Genomic DNA, 16,187 nt, shown 5'->3' with positions numbered 1-16,187 from the left:
GGCTGTACACAAATTGAGAACAGGGGTAATGTTACCTTCCAAAATTTCAGATGAGGAAGCACCACATCTTGTCTTGCTTGACCAAGCCACAGACTGCCAGTTGCCATTATGGGTTAATGTAGTAGACCTTCTTGAAAGGAAATGTTTCCTGTGTATTGCCTTTTTATTTTCAATAGCAGATTTATTCCACGACTCGCATGCTATCGAACTACTCTTGGATGCAGCAAGCAAGTATGCAAATACAATATCGCGTCTTGGCTATTTGTAAAATGTTTCTTCTATACCTATTCTGCAATATAATTTGCTTAAGATTTTACTCTTAAAAGGGAAAAGAAAAACAATGGTATTACTGAAATGAACTTTTATTTTGTCTTTAAGGCAAAGATTCAAAGTCTGAAGGAATCAACCCATCTCCAGTATCTTTGGTACCAGAAGAGAAGGTTTCTTTTGGTCTCTATGCGCTCTCCGTTTCTTCATTTACAGTGGCAAAAATAAGGAAAGTTTACAACAAGTTGGATAGTAAAGCCATTGCCAAACAGGTATGTTGCGAAGTTACTTGGTTAATATGTACTGCTTGTTTGTTCCTTTCTTTTAACTTCTTTCAAGGCAGTTTGCTCAGTGCAACCAGGAACAATAATGTACTTGGTCAGAAAAGTTGCCCCTAATTACTCCCTAGTTTAAAAATGAAATAAAATTAAATGAAATCAAATCAAATCAAATAGAGGGAGATCATACTCCTAGATTTTATTCACATTCTTGAAATTACTAGTAGCTTGGTATCTTAGAAACTTTTGGAGGTATTTTGGCTTTTTAATGTGGATGACAAGTGTTATCTTATTGAAAGGCAGTTAAGATTTTATTATTGAACAATATTTCTTCATCTGCAGATGAACAAAGCTGATAGCTTAGTCCTCTGACTGTGATTCAGATTTGGAAACCAGAATATCCGTTTACATTTTTCTTCAAAATATGTTAAAATTCAGGAATCATTGGTACAAAGGACCATCTGTGAGGACAGGCTGAGAGAGCCAGGGTTGTTCAGCCTGGAGAAGAGAGGGCTCTGGGGAGACCTTTTTGCAGCCTTTCAAAATATACAAGGGGCTTATAAGAAAGAGGGAGACTCCTTATCAGGGCCTGTAGTGACAGGGCAAGGGGCAACAGTTTTAAACTGAAAGAGAGCAGACTTAGAGTGAACATAAAGATGAAACTTTTTACGATGAGGGTGGTGACACACTGGAAGAGGTTGCTGAGATGAAGTGGTGCCCCATCCCTCTGAGTGTTCGAGGTCAGGTTGGATGGGGCTTTGAGCAACCTAATTTAGTGGAAGGTGTCACTGCTTACAGCAAAGGGGTTGGGCTGGATGATCTTTAAAGGTCCCTTTCAACCCAAACCATTCTGCAATCCAGTGGCATCATTTTTGAAGTTAGATTAATCTTACTTAAACTTTGGAAACTGGAGGTTTGTCTTAACTTTAGAGAATGTCCTAATGACTCTGGCATATTTCTATGTTACACACTCTTTATCGCAGGAGAAAAATACACATGTTCAGACTTACATAAAAAAAAAACAAACCTCTTCCCTTTAGCCCCTGCATTTGTTCTTGTTTTGTTCAGCTGGCGATTTCTTCTCATGAAAATGCCACCCCTGTGAAGCTGCTACATAACTCAGCAGGGCATTTGAACGGACCGGCGCGCTCCATTGGTGCAGCTTTGATAGGATATTTGGGTGAGTTGAGTATTTGAGAATTTTTATGTTTAAACATGATTAGTTACTTGTTAATAAGAACTTCAGTGTAGAGAATAAATAATGTAATTGATTAATGTGGTATTAACGGTACATTGTTAAATGTAATTAACATTTTTATATTTTATGGACATTTCTTCAGTTTATATGAGTGTCATTATGAAAATATACTTAATTACCTTATGTCAAACTATTTTCCAGTGCAATATTTCCTTCATCTCCTCTTTCGAGATGTCACAGTTCTTCAAGTGATACTCTTTTTTCTAATTCAAACAATGCTAGGAAGTGAATTATTTGCATGTAATCACAGTGATTTTCTACAAGGATTAATTTCATTTGATTTGAATGTATTTTTGCTGCCTTTACACAGGAGTAAGAACATTTGTCCCCAAGCCTGTTGCCACCACACTGCAGTACATTGGTGGAGCTGCTGCTATTTTGGGGCTTGTAGCCATGGCGTCAGATGTAGAAGGGTTATATGCAGCTGTGAAGGCTTTGGTCTGTGTGGTGAAGAGCAATCCCCTAGCCAGCAAAGAAATGGAAAGAATCAAAGGTTATCAGGTATGTAAGAAATGCCTTAAAACAGACCAGGCTGAATTTCACTGTCTGTCCAAGCAGTTGCTTTGGAAATTCCTTGTTGTGCTGTAGTAACCTGACTTTCTGCTCCTAAGTTTAGCATAGATGACTGATTTAGGATGGATTTTAAGGGAGATACTGGAAAGTTTTGCTAAGCAGTTGTGTACGTTTAGGTGTTTTGTTGAAGCTGACCCTTCATTAATAGCAAGGAAGAGCACAACTAGGGGACTTGGGTGACTGTTTTCCTGTGATGGTGAAGTCACTCCAGGGAGCATGTGTCTCCGTGATCTGGAGGGTCTCAGCTACCAGAAAGGAAAACAGACATTTCATCTGCGCTTCTCTGTGTTGGAACAACGTTGCCGTGTGTTTGTAGGCTATTAATTCCTTTTCTGTTTATTTATTCAAGTTGCTGGCAATGCTGCTAAAGAAGAAACGATCCCTTCTGAACAGTCACATTCTCCATCTGACTTTTTCCTTGGTGGGAACTGTCGATAGCGGGCACGAGACCTCCATTATTCCGAACTCTGCTGCCTTCCAGGACCTACTCTGTGATTTTGAAGTATGTTAAAGTGGCTCAGAAAAGTGATTATGATACTGGATAGCGATTAAGTCAGGTGCTGATAGCATACCTTAAATATTGAACAACAGCAAACTAGGCTGTTATCCTGAGAACTTTCTATTTTATACATAGCATGGTAAAGCAGCTGAGTAGCAAGATTATTGGTAACCTGTGAGACACTGAATTGTTCTTTTGTTGAACTAAAGAAAGCAGAGAGGTTCTGAAGGAAATGCTAATGTAGCAGAGGCTGATAAACAGTGTTACACAATGCACAGAACTTGTCATTTACTGTTTGTGCTTTTGGTAATATCTGTACCTGACACAGACTGAGTAAAAGCATTCTGATTGGCATATACTAAAATAAATAAATACACTAACACTTACAATAATCCAGCTATAAGATACTGACTTAATAATGCAAGTCCATCTTGTACAAATGGCTTCATGAAGCTATCCATTTTCTTTTTTTTTAGATGTCCCCTTAGTCTTTCAGAGCACTCCTGGAAACTATTTAAGGGTTTTGTCTATGAAAAACTCTTGCTGCTTACTATAGCCTTTATTTTAATAAAATCAACTGGCCTTGTTACCATTTTTTTCTGAAAGCTTGAAGGTCTTTAACACACCCAAAAAAAAACCCCTTGCTAATCTTAACAATACACTATAACCATGGCACAAAAAAAGAGGAAATCAAAGGGCAGACCTGACGGGTTTTTTTAATCTTAGTGGGGATCTAATACAGAGGGAATTTCTCACCTACCAAAGTTACCTGTTTCTTATTTGATATGTAGTATTAAAACTAGAAATAACTATGTGCCATGTCTAAACATAAAGTCTTCAGTATCACATAACTAGTTATTCTTTATCAAACCTTTTAAATTACAATAATGCTTACTTTGTGTTCACAAAATTAAGCACAGGCTTAGTAGAAGTTATAACATCTGCAAGAGGCTGTATTTGTGGTAGAGTTCTTAAGGTAGATGAAAGTCTACCAGAGAGAAGGGTGTGAATCACAGCCCAGCTCCTTTTACAGTGAGGCCTGAATTCTGCTGAAGAAAACTTTTTTTTCCGCTTGTTTTTTTCCTTTTCCTCATAAAGGAATCTGCTGAGGAATTTCATAAATGGTATCTAGTCACTCAGACAGCATCTACTGTATGAAAGATCCAATTTCATGGTTTTTAGTTCGGGTCTGTCTTTTTTTCCCTGAAGACCAAGAACTACTGGAGAATGAATACACCTAAGAGACTAAAAAAACACAAGAAAATAAAATATGCAAGTCATAAGTCCATGAGTCACTAAGAAGAAACTTTCCAAACACCTCTGGTTTTGGCTTGGGGTTATTTATTTACTACTTTATTTCTGTATTCAGAAATCAGTGACCCAGACATTTCACTTAAATTGGATAAATTAGATGTTCTTACGCTACACAGGGAAATGAAAAGATTTGTTCTGATCATTGTAGGTTATAAGAGTAGAAGAAAAGCAAAAGCTAGAAAGCTTTTTGTTTAAGTCAGTTTTATATACCAGAGCAGAACTATTAATTACACTTTGTTCAATAGCAAGTCAGTTTTAAGTTTTGCAGCTATAATTGTGAGTTTTCTGGCTTTTATGTCATTTATTTCATCTATTGATTGAACAATTGGTTTGAGGATTTTTGGTTTTGTGTTTTGGTTTGGTTTTTTGGTAGAGGATCTAAATAATTTAAAACGGTGTGTAGGAAATGCTGGGTAAAGATTAAAAAAAAAAAATCAGGGAAGACCTTGAGTTGAATCTTGGCAGAGGACAGTAAGTTAATTTTACAAAGAGAAAATCTTCACTTAAGCCAAATAACATGGCATTTCACATCAGTCTTTTAAACCCAAAATAACTGCTTTGGAGTCCTTGCGCCATTTGTTTAAAGAGAAATTCCAGATAATGTATAGCTTTTATGTCTAGAACTGTTCAATTTTTCAGCGTGATACACTTGGCAGAGAATATGTTGGCTACCACTGTGTGTTTTTGTAGTCTTTGCTAGTGTATTTAATATTTATCCGAGGCTGAAGAATAAACAACTGCAAACCTTGCAGTGAGCTTTTGAGCACAATGGCCAGGTGAATAGTCATGTAGTTTAATCTCGTCAAGCCTTTCTTGACTTTTGGTATATTAAGCTTGAATATCAGTTTTTAATCTTAAAGTGGATTTGGGTACAAAACATATCATTGTTTATTTTGTGTTACAGGTCTGGCTTCATGCACCCTATGAGCTTCATCTGTCATTATTTGAGCACTTCATTGAACTTCTCACCGAGTCCAGGTACAAGCTGATTCCAGCCCAGGAATGAGACTTACAGCATTAGGTAATACACAGAGGATGCTCCAATTTTAAATTGCCACCTCCTTGCTTTTCTACTTCCAGTGAAGCGGCAAAGAATGCAAAGTTAATGAGGGAATTCCAGCTCATCCCAAGACTGCTCTTGACTCTTCGAGATATGTCTCTGTCCCAGCCTACTATTGCTGCGATCAGTAACGTGCTGAGCTTTCTGCTTCAAGGCTTCCCCAGCAGCTACGACTTGCTCAGGTAGCCCACTCTTCTCATCATTCTGGCTATTGTGTTTTTATTGTGTTGATCTTGGTTAAAAATACTTCATGGTAGTACTATTGTGGAGTAAGTAACATGAAATGGTTGTGCACTGAGTTTTTTTTTCCTCTAAGAAGCTACTGAACTCGCCGTAGGCAATAATTTTGTTAATGCCTTGATTAACATATGGAATTCAGTTTGTATCTAAACAGGTGTGACCAAATGATTAAACTGACTTAATATTCCAGAGGTGAAAAGTGAAGCTGCTGTACTGCAGCTCCCTTGTTCATGTGAACCACTGAGCATTTTTCTAAAATACAATTTAATATTACTTGAGATGGAGTATAATGGTACTTCTGGTTTAAATGCAGCTTCAATTACTGTCCTGCATGAAAGAGGTTTAGTTCAAGATTTTTTCTTAATCACTGTGTAGAAAAAATATTTAAGACTGTCAGATGTAGTACTATTAATTCTGACTGCTGAAAGTTACATTAATAATTGGAATTCATACATACAGGAGTACTTCAAATGCTTTTAAATGAGTTCAGCTCCTTCATGACTTCGTTTTTCTCATCTCTTGTTTCATTATAATGGACATGGATAAAATATTGCAGGGCTTGGCGGTTCTTTGCATACGAGTGGTAATGTTTTTGCCTTCTTGCTTCAAGTACAATTAAAGAAACCAGAAGCATCAACCTGAACATCTGGCCTGTCTTTGTTTTAGTTAGGCAGGACAAAAAAATGATTCAAGAATAAACCTGTTGATTTTATTCTGAAATTCTTTTGGAACAGATGGTAGAATGCCTACCTGAGTGTTCCTTGTTTTTCTTCCTGAAAATAAAAATGAAAAATATCGTATAACTTGGGAAAAGTTGTACTAGCTAGGGATCACTTCAGGTTAATTCCAGAGGAAAGATGTGAGAAATTTCATGTTTTTGGGTATCTGCCTCTCACTAGTTTTATGGTTTTATGTTTAAGGTGAGTTGATGATAGATGAGAGTGCATCTGTCATATCAATGAATGATGTTTTCTCTGTATATGTCAAGGTTTGGACAGTTCATCTCTTCCACTTTACCTACATTTGCAGTCTGTGAGAAGTTTGTAGTCATGGAAATAAACAATGAAGAAAAGCTCGACAGTGGTAAGTATGGCATGGCCTAGAAGCCGAAGAGAAATACTTTATGATCTCTTTGCGCTTATATACTTTAAATGTAGAAATAGTGTCATTAATAGTATTGTAACTAGCTGCCATTTAGCTGTGGTACTTAAGATTTCCCTGTTGTGTGCAAATCAGTGCAAATCCCCTGTACCATTGTTCTATTTTCCTTTGTTTAACACTGCATGGCTTTGTTCTGTTTCTTCCACTCATTCCTTCAAATTGGCTGGCTGTCTCTGCTTCTTTCTGGGGAGAGAGAAAAGACAAAAATGGATTACTAGGTGCATCTGCCATCTAGGTGTGGAGGAAATGAAAAAAATTAACTAAGTCTAGTTATTTTTTTAGGCAAAAGAAGAAGTTTCTTTACTGTCCTTCAAGAATGCTTATACTGATGTTTTTAAAGACAATTTCTATCCTTTTCCCTAAAGAAAAAAGGCTCATGCATTTTTCAGTCTCCCTGAACAGAAATGTTTTAACCCCACAGTGGATGTCACCCAACTACATAGAAGGCTGTGTCCAAAGATGCTGTGTTTCTGCATCACTTGACACTATTCTGGTGCACAGGGACAAGTGAGATAAAAGGATTTCTGCTTCACAGTTAGATTTACTGGTCTAGTTTCCTGAAGAACAATGTTTGGGCAGTCTGCACATTCATCTTTATCCCTCTGTACTTCTCCTGTTCCTTCTGAATACTTTCGTTTCTTGCAGTCCAAAGACTACTAAATTCAAACTTTTTAGTGAAAAAGGAAAGGATGTTGGAGGGAGAGACAGGTTGGTGTTCCCACTATGGACTGGCTGTGTTTTTTTTTCCCAGGCTAACCACAGCCTGAGCTGCTTTTTGTCTCCCTGGGGGACTGAAGAACCCTGGGGAGAAATTCTGCCATAGAAAATGCTTTGTGTTCTTGTCTGTGACTTGTGCACAAAACCATGGCTCAGATAGCATGTCCATTTATCTGTCTTCATCTTTGTACATGTTGCCTCAAGTTGCAGTTGTCTTTTTTTTGAAAATAATATAAAAACCTGGTTTTCCTTTGACAGCATAAGGTAAAATAAGAGAGATTCACAAAATAACTGTAAAGTTAGTCCTGAGCTGTGTGTATTGACTTGTTTAGTAACTGATGATGAGTTTGAGGATCTGTCAAAACAAAAGGAAACTAATTTTTCTTTCTATTTTTATAGATCTGGAGGGATTTGGGAAGCATCAGGGTTTTTTTTCCCTTGGGATTTTTCCTCCATCCACAGATTTCATAATGCAAAATGTTTATCTAGCTGCTGTGTGTTTTTTTAGTTTGGTCAGCAGTATATAGCAGGCTGCCTGCACTTTAGCACAGCTTTCTCTTAATCTGCGTGGCATCAGGTTGAGTGTGCTTAGGTGTGGAATTTATTAATACCTTTTAAAATATCCAAGTTCTGAAACCCTAATTCTGCCTTTTTGTGTGTGTGTATGTGTGCTTGGCATTTAGGAACGGAGGATGATTTTGGAGGACTTGTTTCAGCTAATCTTATTCTACTGCGGAACAGGCTTTTAGATATCCTTCTGAAACTTCTATATACATCTAAGGAAAAGACAACTGTTAATTTGCAGTAAGTACAAAAAAAACTGAGGTAGAGAAAGGATATTATTAATTTTTTCAGAATTGTACAGCCTCCATTCAATTCACTAGTCGCATTGCATAATTTCATAGGAACTATTGAATGATATATGCAGATGTCACTAAATAAGCTTTGGATATGCTAGCAGAAATGGAATGCATGATCGTTCAGTTGTATGCTGTCAGCTGTGGTAGCAAGAATTATAGTGCTAAGCAGATGCTGGTGTAACTAACGCATAGCAGCTATTGCATTGACAGGCTTTTGGTTTGAATTTTTTTTAAAAAAACATGGTTGACAGCATTAGTGGAAACTTATGGTTCAAGTTAAGAACAAAAGAAGTAAATATCAGCAGGAGAAGAAAATACATAGTGGATTTTTGGGGGAGATTGCTTCTTATTGTTACTTCATGGTAGAAGAATAGCATCTGTAAAATTGTTAATTTTAAAACTTTGAGAGACGGAGGATCACAAGTGAGTAGGATGCACTGGGAACAAGTATGGGTGTCTGGCTACTTTGATTGTTGGTTTGGGGTTTTGTGTGTCTGTGTTTGGGGTTTTTTTGTTGTTGTTTTTGTGTGTGTTGTTCTTTTTAGTGGGTTTTTGTTTTGTTTTGGTTTTTTTAGGTTTTGTTGTCTGGAGACCCAGGTCTTTAACCCTCCCTCTCCTTGCATAGCCCTTTGTGCTATTTTCTCAGAACTTCGTTTGTGGCTATAGAAAAACTAAAATCAGTCAAAGAGACGACTTGTGTCTTTAGAGAAGTGAGATAGTCATTTTCTCATTTGGTTAAGATCAAATAACTTCAGTATGATTGATCATTAAGATCATTGACCCTGGAATGCCTCCTAAGTTCTTAAAACTGCATGTGAGGGAACATGATATTATAGTTTTATGAGACATTAGATTCACATGGTGAATTGGAGAAGAGACTTTGAAACAATGTCAAACCTTGAAAAAATATAACTATAAAGCAACTGTCTGGTAGGATGTATTGAGTCTCTTGGTGACATTTTGTGGATGTATGGTGCATGTAGATAATGTAGTGATTGACTGAGTGTTGGTTGACATACAACCCAGACCTGTTTGTGCTTTTCAGCAATACTGCCTAAATAAAGAAAAAAAGAAAAGAAAAAAAAAAAGAAACCATGTTCTTTCAAATATTCCTAAGCAACTCTTCCCTTAATTAAAAAACAAACAAAACAAAACAAAAAAACCCACACAACCACAAACAGACCAAGAAACCCCACAAACAAACAAAACCTTCATCTTTTACTATCAGTTTATTAAAAGGACTTCTTAAAGCTTTCTTCTTATGTATGGCTCAAAAGTATGTATCTGGAAATTATAATTTGTAGACAAATGTTTCTAGTTTAGCATTCCACTTTTGTTGTCAAAAGCAACAATTAGAGAAATCTTGTATGATGGAATTAGTCTCAGTAGCTGTATTTAGTCTCCCCTTTCTGCTAAACAAATACACTGTATGTGTTCCATTTAACAAGATTTGGGGAACAACAGTTCTTGTTGTGTGGTAGACTTACCTAAGAATTGAGTTAACTCTTTGATAGATGTGAATTTTCTCCTATCTTGGAGTTTGCCCTCTAGTGGAGGACACTGATTTTTGTTATCTATAATAGAGGGAAACTAAATGCTATAAAATGTGACAACTTTTTAATTTTTTTCCCTTTAATTAGGGCTTGTGAAGAACTGGTCAAGACACTGGGTTTTGATTGGATTATGATGTTTATGGAAGAACATCTGCATTCCACCACGGTCACGGCAGCCATGCGGATTCTGGTGGTCCTGTTGAGTAATCAGTCCATCCTTATCAAATTCAAGGAGGGTCTCTGTGGCGGCGGCTGGCTCGATCAGACAGATTCTGTCTTGACCAACAAGATCGGCACTGTGCTAGGTACAGCATGTCGGCACCCTCACGATGGAAGAGTCGTGCGGGAGCATGTGTGCATTTGGGTTACGGTTATTGTGTGAACACCGGCACAGCCCTCCTTTCTGTTACTGTTTTCTGGGCTGTAATCAGATCCCTTTATACTTTGTTTTTCTTACAACTAAAAATTAATTTCCTAAGGAAAAGGGAGCGTTTTTACAAAACTGCCCTTCAGTTGACACGATAAAGGATTTGTCATAGTTCAGTCTTACCTCATCTGTGTGAAGCCTGATGTAGCGGAATGATAATCAGGTTTTTCTGTTGCCATCATGCTAAGGTTAAGTATGTCCTGTGGGCAGGCACATCTGAGCTAGATGCAGAGGCAGCACAGCTGTGTACATAAAGTGCTTAAGCTAATAAAGATGCAGTAAAATTTACTCATTTGTTGACTTTTATTAGTTAGAACATATGTGGTGTTATGCCTGAGCTGTTTTGTCTAGTGAGTTCTGTGCCAAATAGATTGACCAGTTTGGATTTTTTGCTACCTTGGGAATTTCTGTGTTTATGATATCATCTCAGCCTTTCTTTTATTCTCCTTTTCCTGTGTCCTTCTCCATGCACGCACACTCTTTCATTAAAGACATCGTTTGTGGGTTTTTAAAGTCTCATTTATCCAGATTATCAGACCTTTCCATTACCCCGCGTGATCTAAAATTCAGTGTATAAAACTTCAGTGCTATGAAACCCATTTTGAGCATCACCAGCCTGTCTGGATTGCATCTCCAAGTGTCTGAAATAACAGATGTCAATTCTGTGTAGACAGGGGTAGTGACAATTTCCCACGGACCTGATTTTTTTTTTAGTCAAATTAAGATACCACTTTTGAGATGACTGTCTGTGGAGATCTTTCATGAGCCTGAGTAGGCTTTAGGTCAGGACAGCAGTATTAACAGTATTTTCAACTTAATTGCTCCTAAAATTACTGTACAAGGAGACACCTCTCTGTGTTGCAGCAGTCTATGATCTGCTTCTGTACTAAAGAATTTCCTTACTGGTTTATTATAAGGAAGTAATTGTGAAGTGTTGCTGAAGTGATCTTACTTCAGGAAGAGGGCTTATCCTGAAATGAAAATATAAAGTCTGATTATTTTTTTTTTCTGCTTTGTCTCCTTTGAAATCTATCAAAGTATCTTATGCTGTCATGTTTTTCATAAATGAAACTGTCTGGGAAATCTGTCTATTTACAGTGGTTTCCCATACTATATCCCTCAGGATATTCAACTAGGAATATAGGATGGTTCTTTGCATTCTTAATGAATTAGGAAGGTTAAGGAAAACAGGTTTTCTGAAATCATATTACATGTGTAAACATTAAATGCTAACATGCATGTGTTGTTGGCTAATTCTGGTTAAGGTCATGTATTTTAAGATACAATTTTTGCCCATGCATGTGCCTTAAAATCTGAAAAACATTGTTACTTAGGGAATTGACTGTGTTTATTCAGTATCTGCTTTAAATGTCTGGTAGTAAAAATCTTCTTAGAATCATTCTTAAATGAGTTTTTGATTTAAAATCATATTTGGAGAGCATCTGTAGAGTTTTTGTATCTTCCTATTATAGTATCACTGTAATTGAATCCAAACTAGACTGTAACCAAACAGATATTTTTAAATTTGTGTCTCATCAAATGATAGAGATCATCTTATTTTTATACCTTGTATTTTTAAAGAAATTATGACACATTGGCTCAAACATTTCTCAGGAAACCAGATACCAGCTATTTTTGTTCAAAACTGCTTATGGAATCCCTTCAACTTTGTAGCGAAGAATTCATTAGTGTGAATCCTGGTAGATATTTTGTGTTTTAAAAAAGTCAGTTTCTGGTAGAAAGAAAATCTGTATTAGAGCCTCTCAGAAACAACCTGATCTCTGACAGTGTCAGAAGAATTGCTCACTGTGCTGATGCAGAGACTGAACTCCTTCCTCAATTCAAAATAAACGCTTCTGCAGTCCCAGTGAGGTTTCTTTGTTGTTTTGTTTTGGTTTTGTTTTTAAATAGGAAAACAAAATACCTAGGTAGAAAGAGGGTCACAAAAGGTGAGCCTTGTGCCTCTGGCAGCACTTAAAAATAAAGTAAGAGCATTTAATGCTTCATACCGGCTGCAAGATGCCTGTGAGACATCTTTGAAAACCAATTAGCAGTCTGTCATCTTAAATCGGCCATAGGATTGCTGATTGGTAATATAAATCTGTACTTGAGATTAAAGTGAGACTTGCCTCAGCCAGCGAAGTTTTTTTTTTTCAGAAGTTTGGGTGTTTTGAAAGTCTGAAAATGTGGTCACAGTCAGAAAATGCATCGCTGTGTGTATGGAGTAGTATTAGGCAGCCTATATGGAGCAGTCTCATCTATGTTGTATGGGAAGGCAACCTTTTCCTTTTTTTATTGATTAAAAAAAAAATTACATATCTGGAGCAGAATTATGTAATATGTGTGTGATAGCCTGTATGTACATATTCGTATTTACAGCATTAATTTCTGAGGAGGTACTGTCTCGAATTTTACGACTTGAGTAAGAGTGAGCTTTGCAGGGGCATTTCCCTGTTACTATTGTTGGTTTTTTGTATTTCTTCTCATCTCAGGGTTCAATGTCGGCAGGAGTGCTGGTGGCAGATCGACAGTCCGGGAGATTAACCGGGATGCTTGTCACTTCCCTGGTTTCCCCGTCCTGCAGTCCCTTCTCCCGAAGCACACCAACGTCCCCGCGCTCTATTTCCTCCTCATGGCCCTTTTCCTGCAGCAGCCGGTCACTGAACTGCCTGAAAACCTGCAGGTCAGTGCGCCTGTCGTCAGCAGCCGATGTAAGCAGGGTTGCCAGGTAGGGATTATCTGGTAAAATGTAAATATCATTCTGTCTGTCATGAAAGAAAATGGATTAACCAGCTGTCTCGCAGTCATGACGTGGTGTTAGTGCAGAGCAATTTGGGGTGGAAGAGCAAGGTGCTGTGGGGGTATGTGGAAGCCAGCCTGTTATAGTTGTCAGTGGTGGCTTTCTGGTCTGTTTTGGAGTCAGATGAGAATCACAGGATGGTTGGGGTTGGAAGGAACCTCTCAAGATCATCTAGTCCAGCCCACCAAGAAGCAGATTCCTGGTTTGAGTTGGTATGGTGTGGGCATTGAAAGAGTCCTGCTTTCTTTGTTATTTTGTTTTGGTTTTAATTATTTTTTTTATTTTTTTAAAGAGTGGGGAGTTCCCATGTTAAAGAGTGTTCACAAGGTTACAGACAAAACAAGGTAGCTTTTATTTTAGAAAGCCTCTGTGTTTTTGTAGGGAGGAATCTCAGTTGTTCTCATTCTCAGCAGGTTGATTTTGGACTCATTTTAATTATATGTAAGTTATTAGATATTGTATGGTCTGCAACAGAATCCTAGGAAACCTTACAATAGTGCATTATGGAGATAAGCCGCACTCCAGATTGACAAAGTGCCAGTTAGAAATGGGTGCAGTGCTAACATTTATTTATCAGTGGGAACTGGAAAGTAAAAATTTCAAATGGGAAGGTATTCTGTCTCCCTATTTTCTCAAGAGGGATGCTTGACAGCACATTCAGTTCTGTGCTGCATTGAAGTAGAGGCATGAAGCTCACCTCCTGCTTACACCACTGAAGTATGGCACTGTTAGGCTGAAATTAAATTCAACTACTTCAAGTATTTAGCAGTAGGACTCAGTGATAGAGGTGGGCACTTTAATTTTTTTATTTTTTAATTGATTTAGTTTTTTTGACTTGCTGGAAAATACAACTTGGTTTGTTTGTTTTGTTTATTTTGGTTTTTTTTCTGGGGGACACCGTATGGGTTTTGTTGCTAGGTATGAGTGAACTGGGGTGATTGTGCAGCACTTGTGCTGACAGGTCTCCTCTTGCTTCAAAATAGTTAACTACAACTCTCACCTTCTCAAGGTATTTATGTTAGCCTGTGGTTAGAATGAATTTTTCTCGGTGTCTCCTGACACATGACCTTCATATGAAGTTTTGGGGGATAAAATTTGAATGATGTAAAAAAATTCATTTTTTAGATATTATATCATAGGTATAATAATAAGCAATATCACATTGCACAGAAGAAAAGGATTGTTTCATGTCTTCTTTCTTATCTTTCGCCTCTTAGTTTGATTTAGACTCTATTTGGACATTCATATTTGGAGTTCCTGCCTCCTGTGGCACCGTTACCTCTTCAATACACAGTGTTTGCACAGAAGCTGCGTTCTTGTTACTGGGAATGCTGAGGAGCATGCTGAATTCTGTAAGCATCAAAATTTTGTTCATATTTGAATGTACAGAATTGTTCAAGTTTGCTACGTGGTTAAAAGCCAAATTAGAAAAGTTGAGCTTTGTTAGTGTCATGACACACCCAGCTGTGAGTTAAGCTCATGCTACTTGGGTAAAAACCATCATTGTCAGTGGGTTATTGTATCTTAATTTATTATTCATTATCTGTAGAAATATTAGCAGGCACAAAATTAGCACAGCTTTTTCACATAAAAGCTGGGCTTTGTGTTTTGCTGCAATTAAAACAAAACAAGAAAACAGAAGGATAAAATGCCCTTGGCAGAGATCATTGAATTTCTTTCCTGATTAACATTGTGAAGGAATGTTTGAGACTCTATGTCCCATCTGTTCAGAGCTATGTGAGTTGTAGATTTCGTGCATGAACCTTTCACATGCAGAGAAGTCCCCTGACTATTAATAGGCACATGCTGGAGGAAATTAATTTACTGCCAGAAAAAATGTGTCATCTTGTCATCTTTGAATCTAACGTCAGGAGCAGTGAAAGTTGTTTTTTCAGTGGGAAAATTTTGTATTTCCTTGAAGACAGAGTGTGTTAACTGCTGAAAATGATCTCATGAAATGTTTGAAGAGTAGCACCTGTTCAGTTGTTGCCTGTTTGGTTGTCGTGTGTTTGTGATAGGCTCTGGGAAGCATGGGTTGCATGTTTCCTCCATGTTAACATGTTCAGGAGTGTCTTCTGGACCTGAGTACTGGTCACGTGTTTGTGACCTGCTGTGGTACATGTTCCTGTTGTCATGTGTTCTGTCTCTTGCTGGTGACATGTCCTGTGTTTGATCCTCACCTGTTGGGACATGTTTGTAACATGTTCAGAGGCATGTGCTGTCTCTTGCCTGGCTGCCTTGTGCTGTACCAGCAAGTGTATGTTCAGATGTGCTATCATGTTTTGGGTTTACACGAGTCAGTCATAACTAATGTGTTTTGAATTGTCACATGTTAGGAATCATAGAGTCATTTTGGTCAGAAAAGACCTTTAAGACCATAGAGGCCATCCGCTGGCCTGATGCTGCCTCCAAGTCCATCTCTAAACCATGTTCCTGAGAACACGTGTTTTATTTTATGTGTTGTCATGTATTGTAAACATGGTTGGTCTCCTGTTTGTGACATGCCTAGACACAGGTTACTGTCGTGTTAGGCTGCTGTGTGTTATTGCTGTGGGTTCGTTAGTGTTCAGTCATGTCTGTCTACGTTTAATCATGTGGTTGCAATTTGTACCAGCCCGTTGCATCATTACCTGTCCTGTTGCCATATTTGTCATGTTCAGCCACAGATTACTCATGCATTTACAATATTGTGACATGCTGTTGCGGCAGTCACATGTTTGTGATGGCTTGGACACGTTCTGTTGTTACCTGTTGCAGGCATATGGTTTGGACATGTGGTTTATGTGTTTGTTAGAAATTGGTGGCTTGTTCATTTTTCACACATTCCGGAGAAAAGATCAACCGTGTGTTTGGTCACATGTTGAATCAGGTGTTCATTGTATGGTGACACGATGAGATAGTTCTGTCAAATTGGGCCAGGTTTGTCACACATTGGTGACTTACTTGAACACATCTTCTGTTACTTGTTATATCAGGTATTAGGTCATGTTTGGACAACATGTCTTCGGTCATGTGTTCTGACAAGTGCTCCAACACACATTTGACATGTTCTGGACTTTTTTTGACACTTGGTCGTGTGATTGGCCCCACATTGAGTTGCTTATTTCTGCTCTGCTTGAACAAGTGCTTATCCACATGGTGGACCCCATTGGTGCAATCTTTGATCACGTGTCACGATCA

At 37.9% G+C, this 16,187-nt stretch overlaps 1 protein-coding gene across 1 annotated transcript in view; it reads left to right on the top strand.

The window, feature by feature from the left end:
• The window catches only part of WDFY3 (WD repeat and FYVE domain containing 3), a gene marked incomplete at both ends in the record, with an annotated part of 112,920 nt that overhangs the window by 56,445 nt on the left and 40,288 nt on the right, over positions 1–16,187 (top strand). The window contains 11 exons of the mRNA XM_080343105.1: positions 379–539; positions 1,614–1,725; positions 2,114–2,304; positions 2,726–2,878; positions 5,094–5,167; positions 5,270–5,431; positions 6,478–6,572; positions 8,051–8,171; positions 9,868–10,085; positions 12,700–12,935; positions 14,225–14,359. Of these exons, the coding sequence (XP_080199231.1) occupies positions 379–539; positions 1,614–1,725; positions 2,114–2,304; positions 2,726–2,878; positions 5,094–5,167; positions 5,270–5,431; positions 6,478–6,572; positions 8,051–8,171; positions 9,868–10,085; positions 12,700–12,935; positions 14,225–14,359 (1,658 nt within the window). The remainder of the gene's footprint in view (positions 1–378; positions 540–1,613; positions 1,726–2,113; positions 2,305–2,725; positions 2,879–5,093; positions 5,168–5,269; positions 5,432–6,477; positions 6,573–8,050; positions 8,172–9,867; positions 10,086–12,699; positions 12,936–14,224; positions 14,360–16,187) is intronic.

The sequence above is a fragment of the Nesoenas mayeri genome (assembly GCF_963082525.1).
Source record: "Nesoenas mayeri genome assembly, chromosome: 4".
Lineage (NCBI taxonomy): Eukaryota > Metazoa > Chordata > Aves > Columbiformes > Columbidae > Nesoenas > Nesoenas mayeri.
The sequence above is the reverse complement of the archived record's forward strand: the minus strand, read 5'-3'. Positions and strand labels throughout refer to the sequence as shown.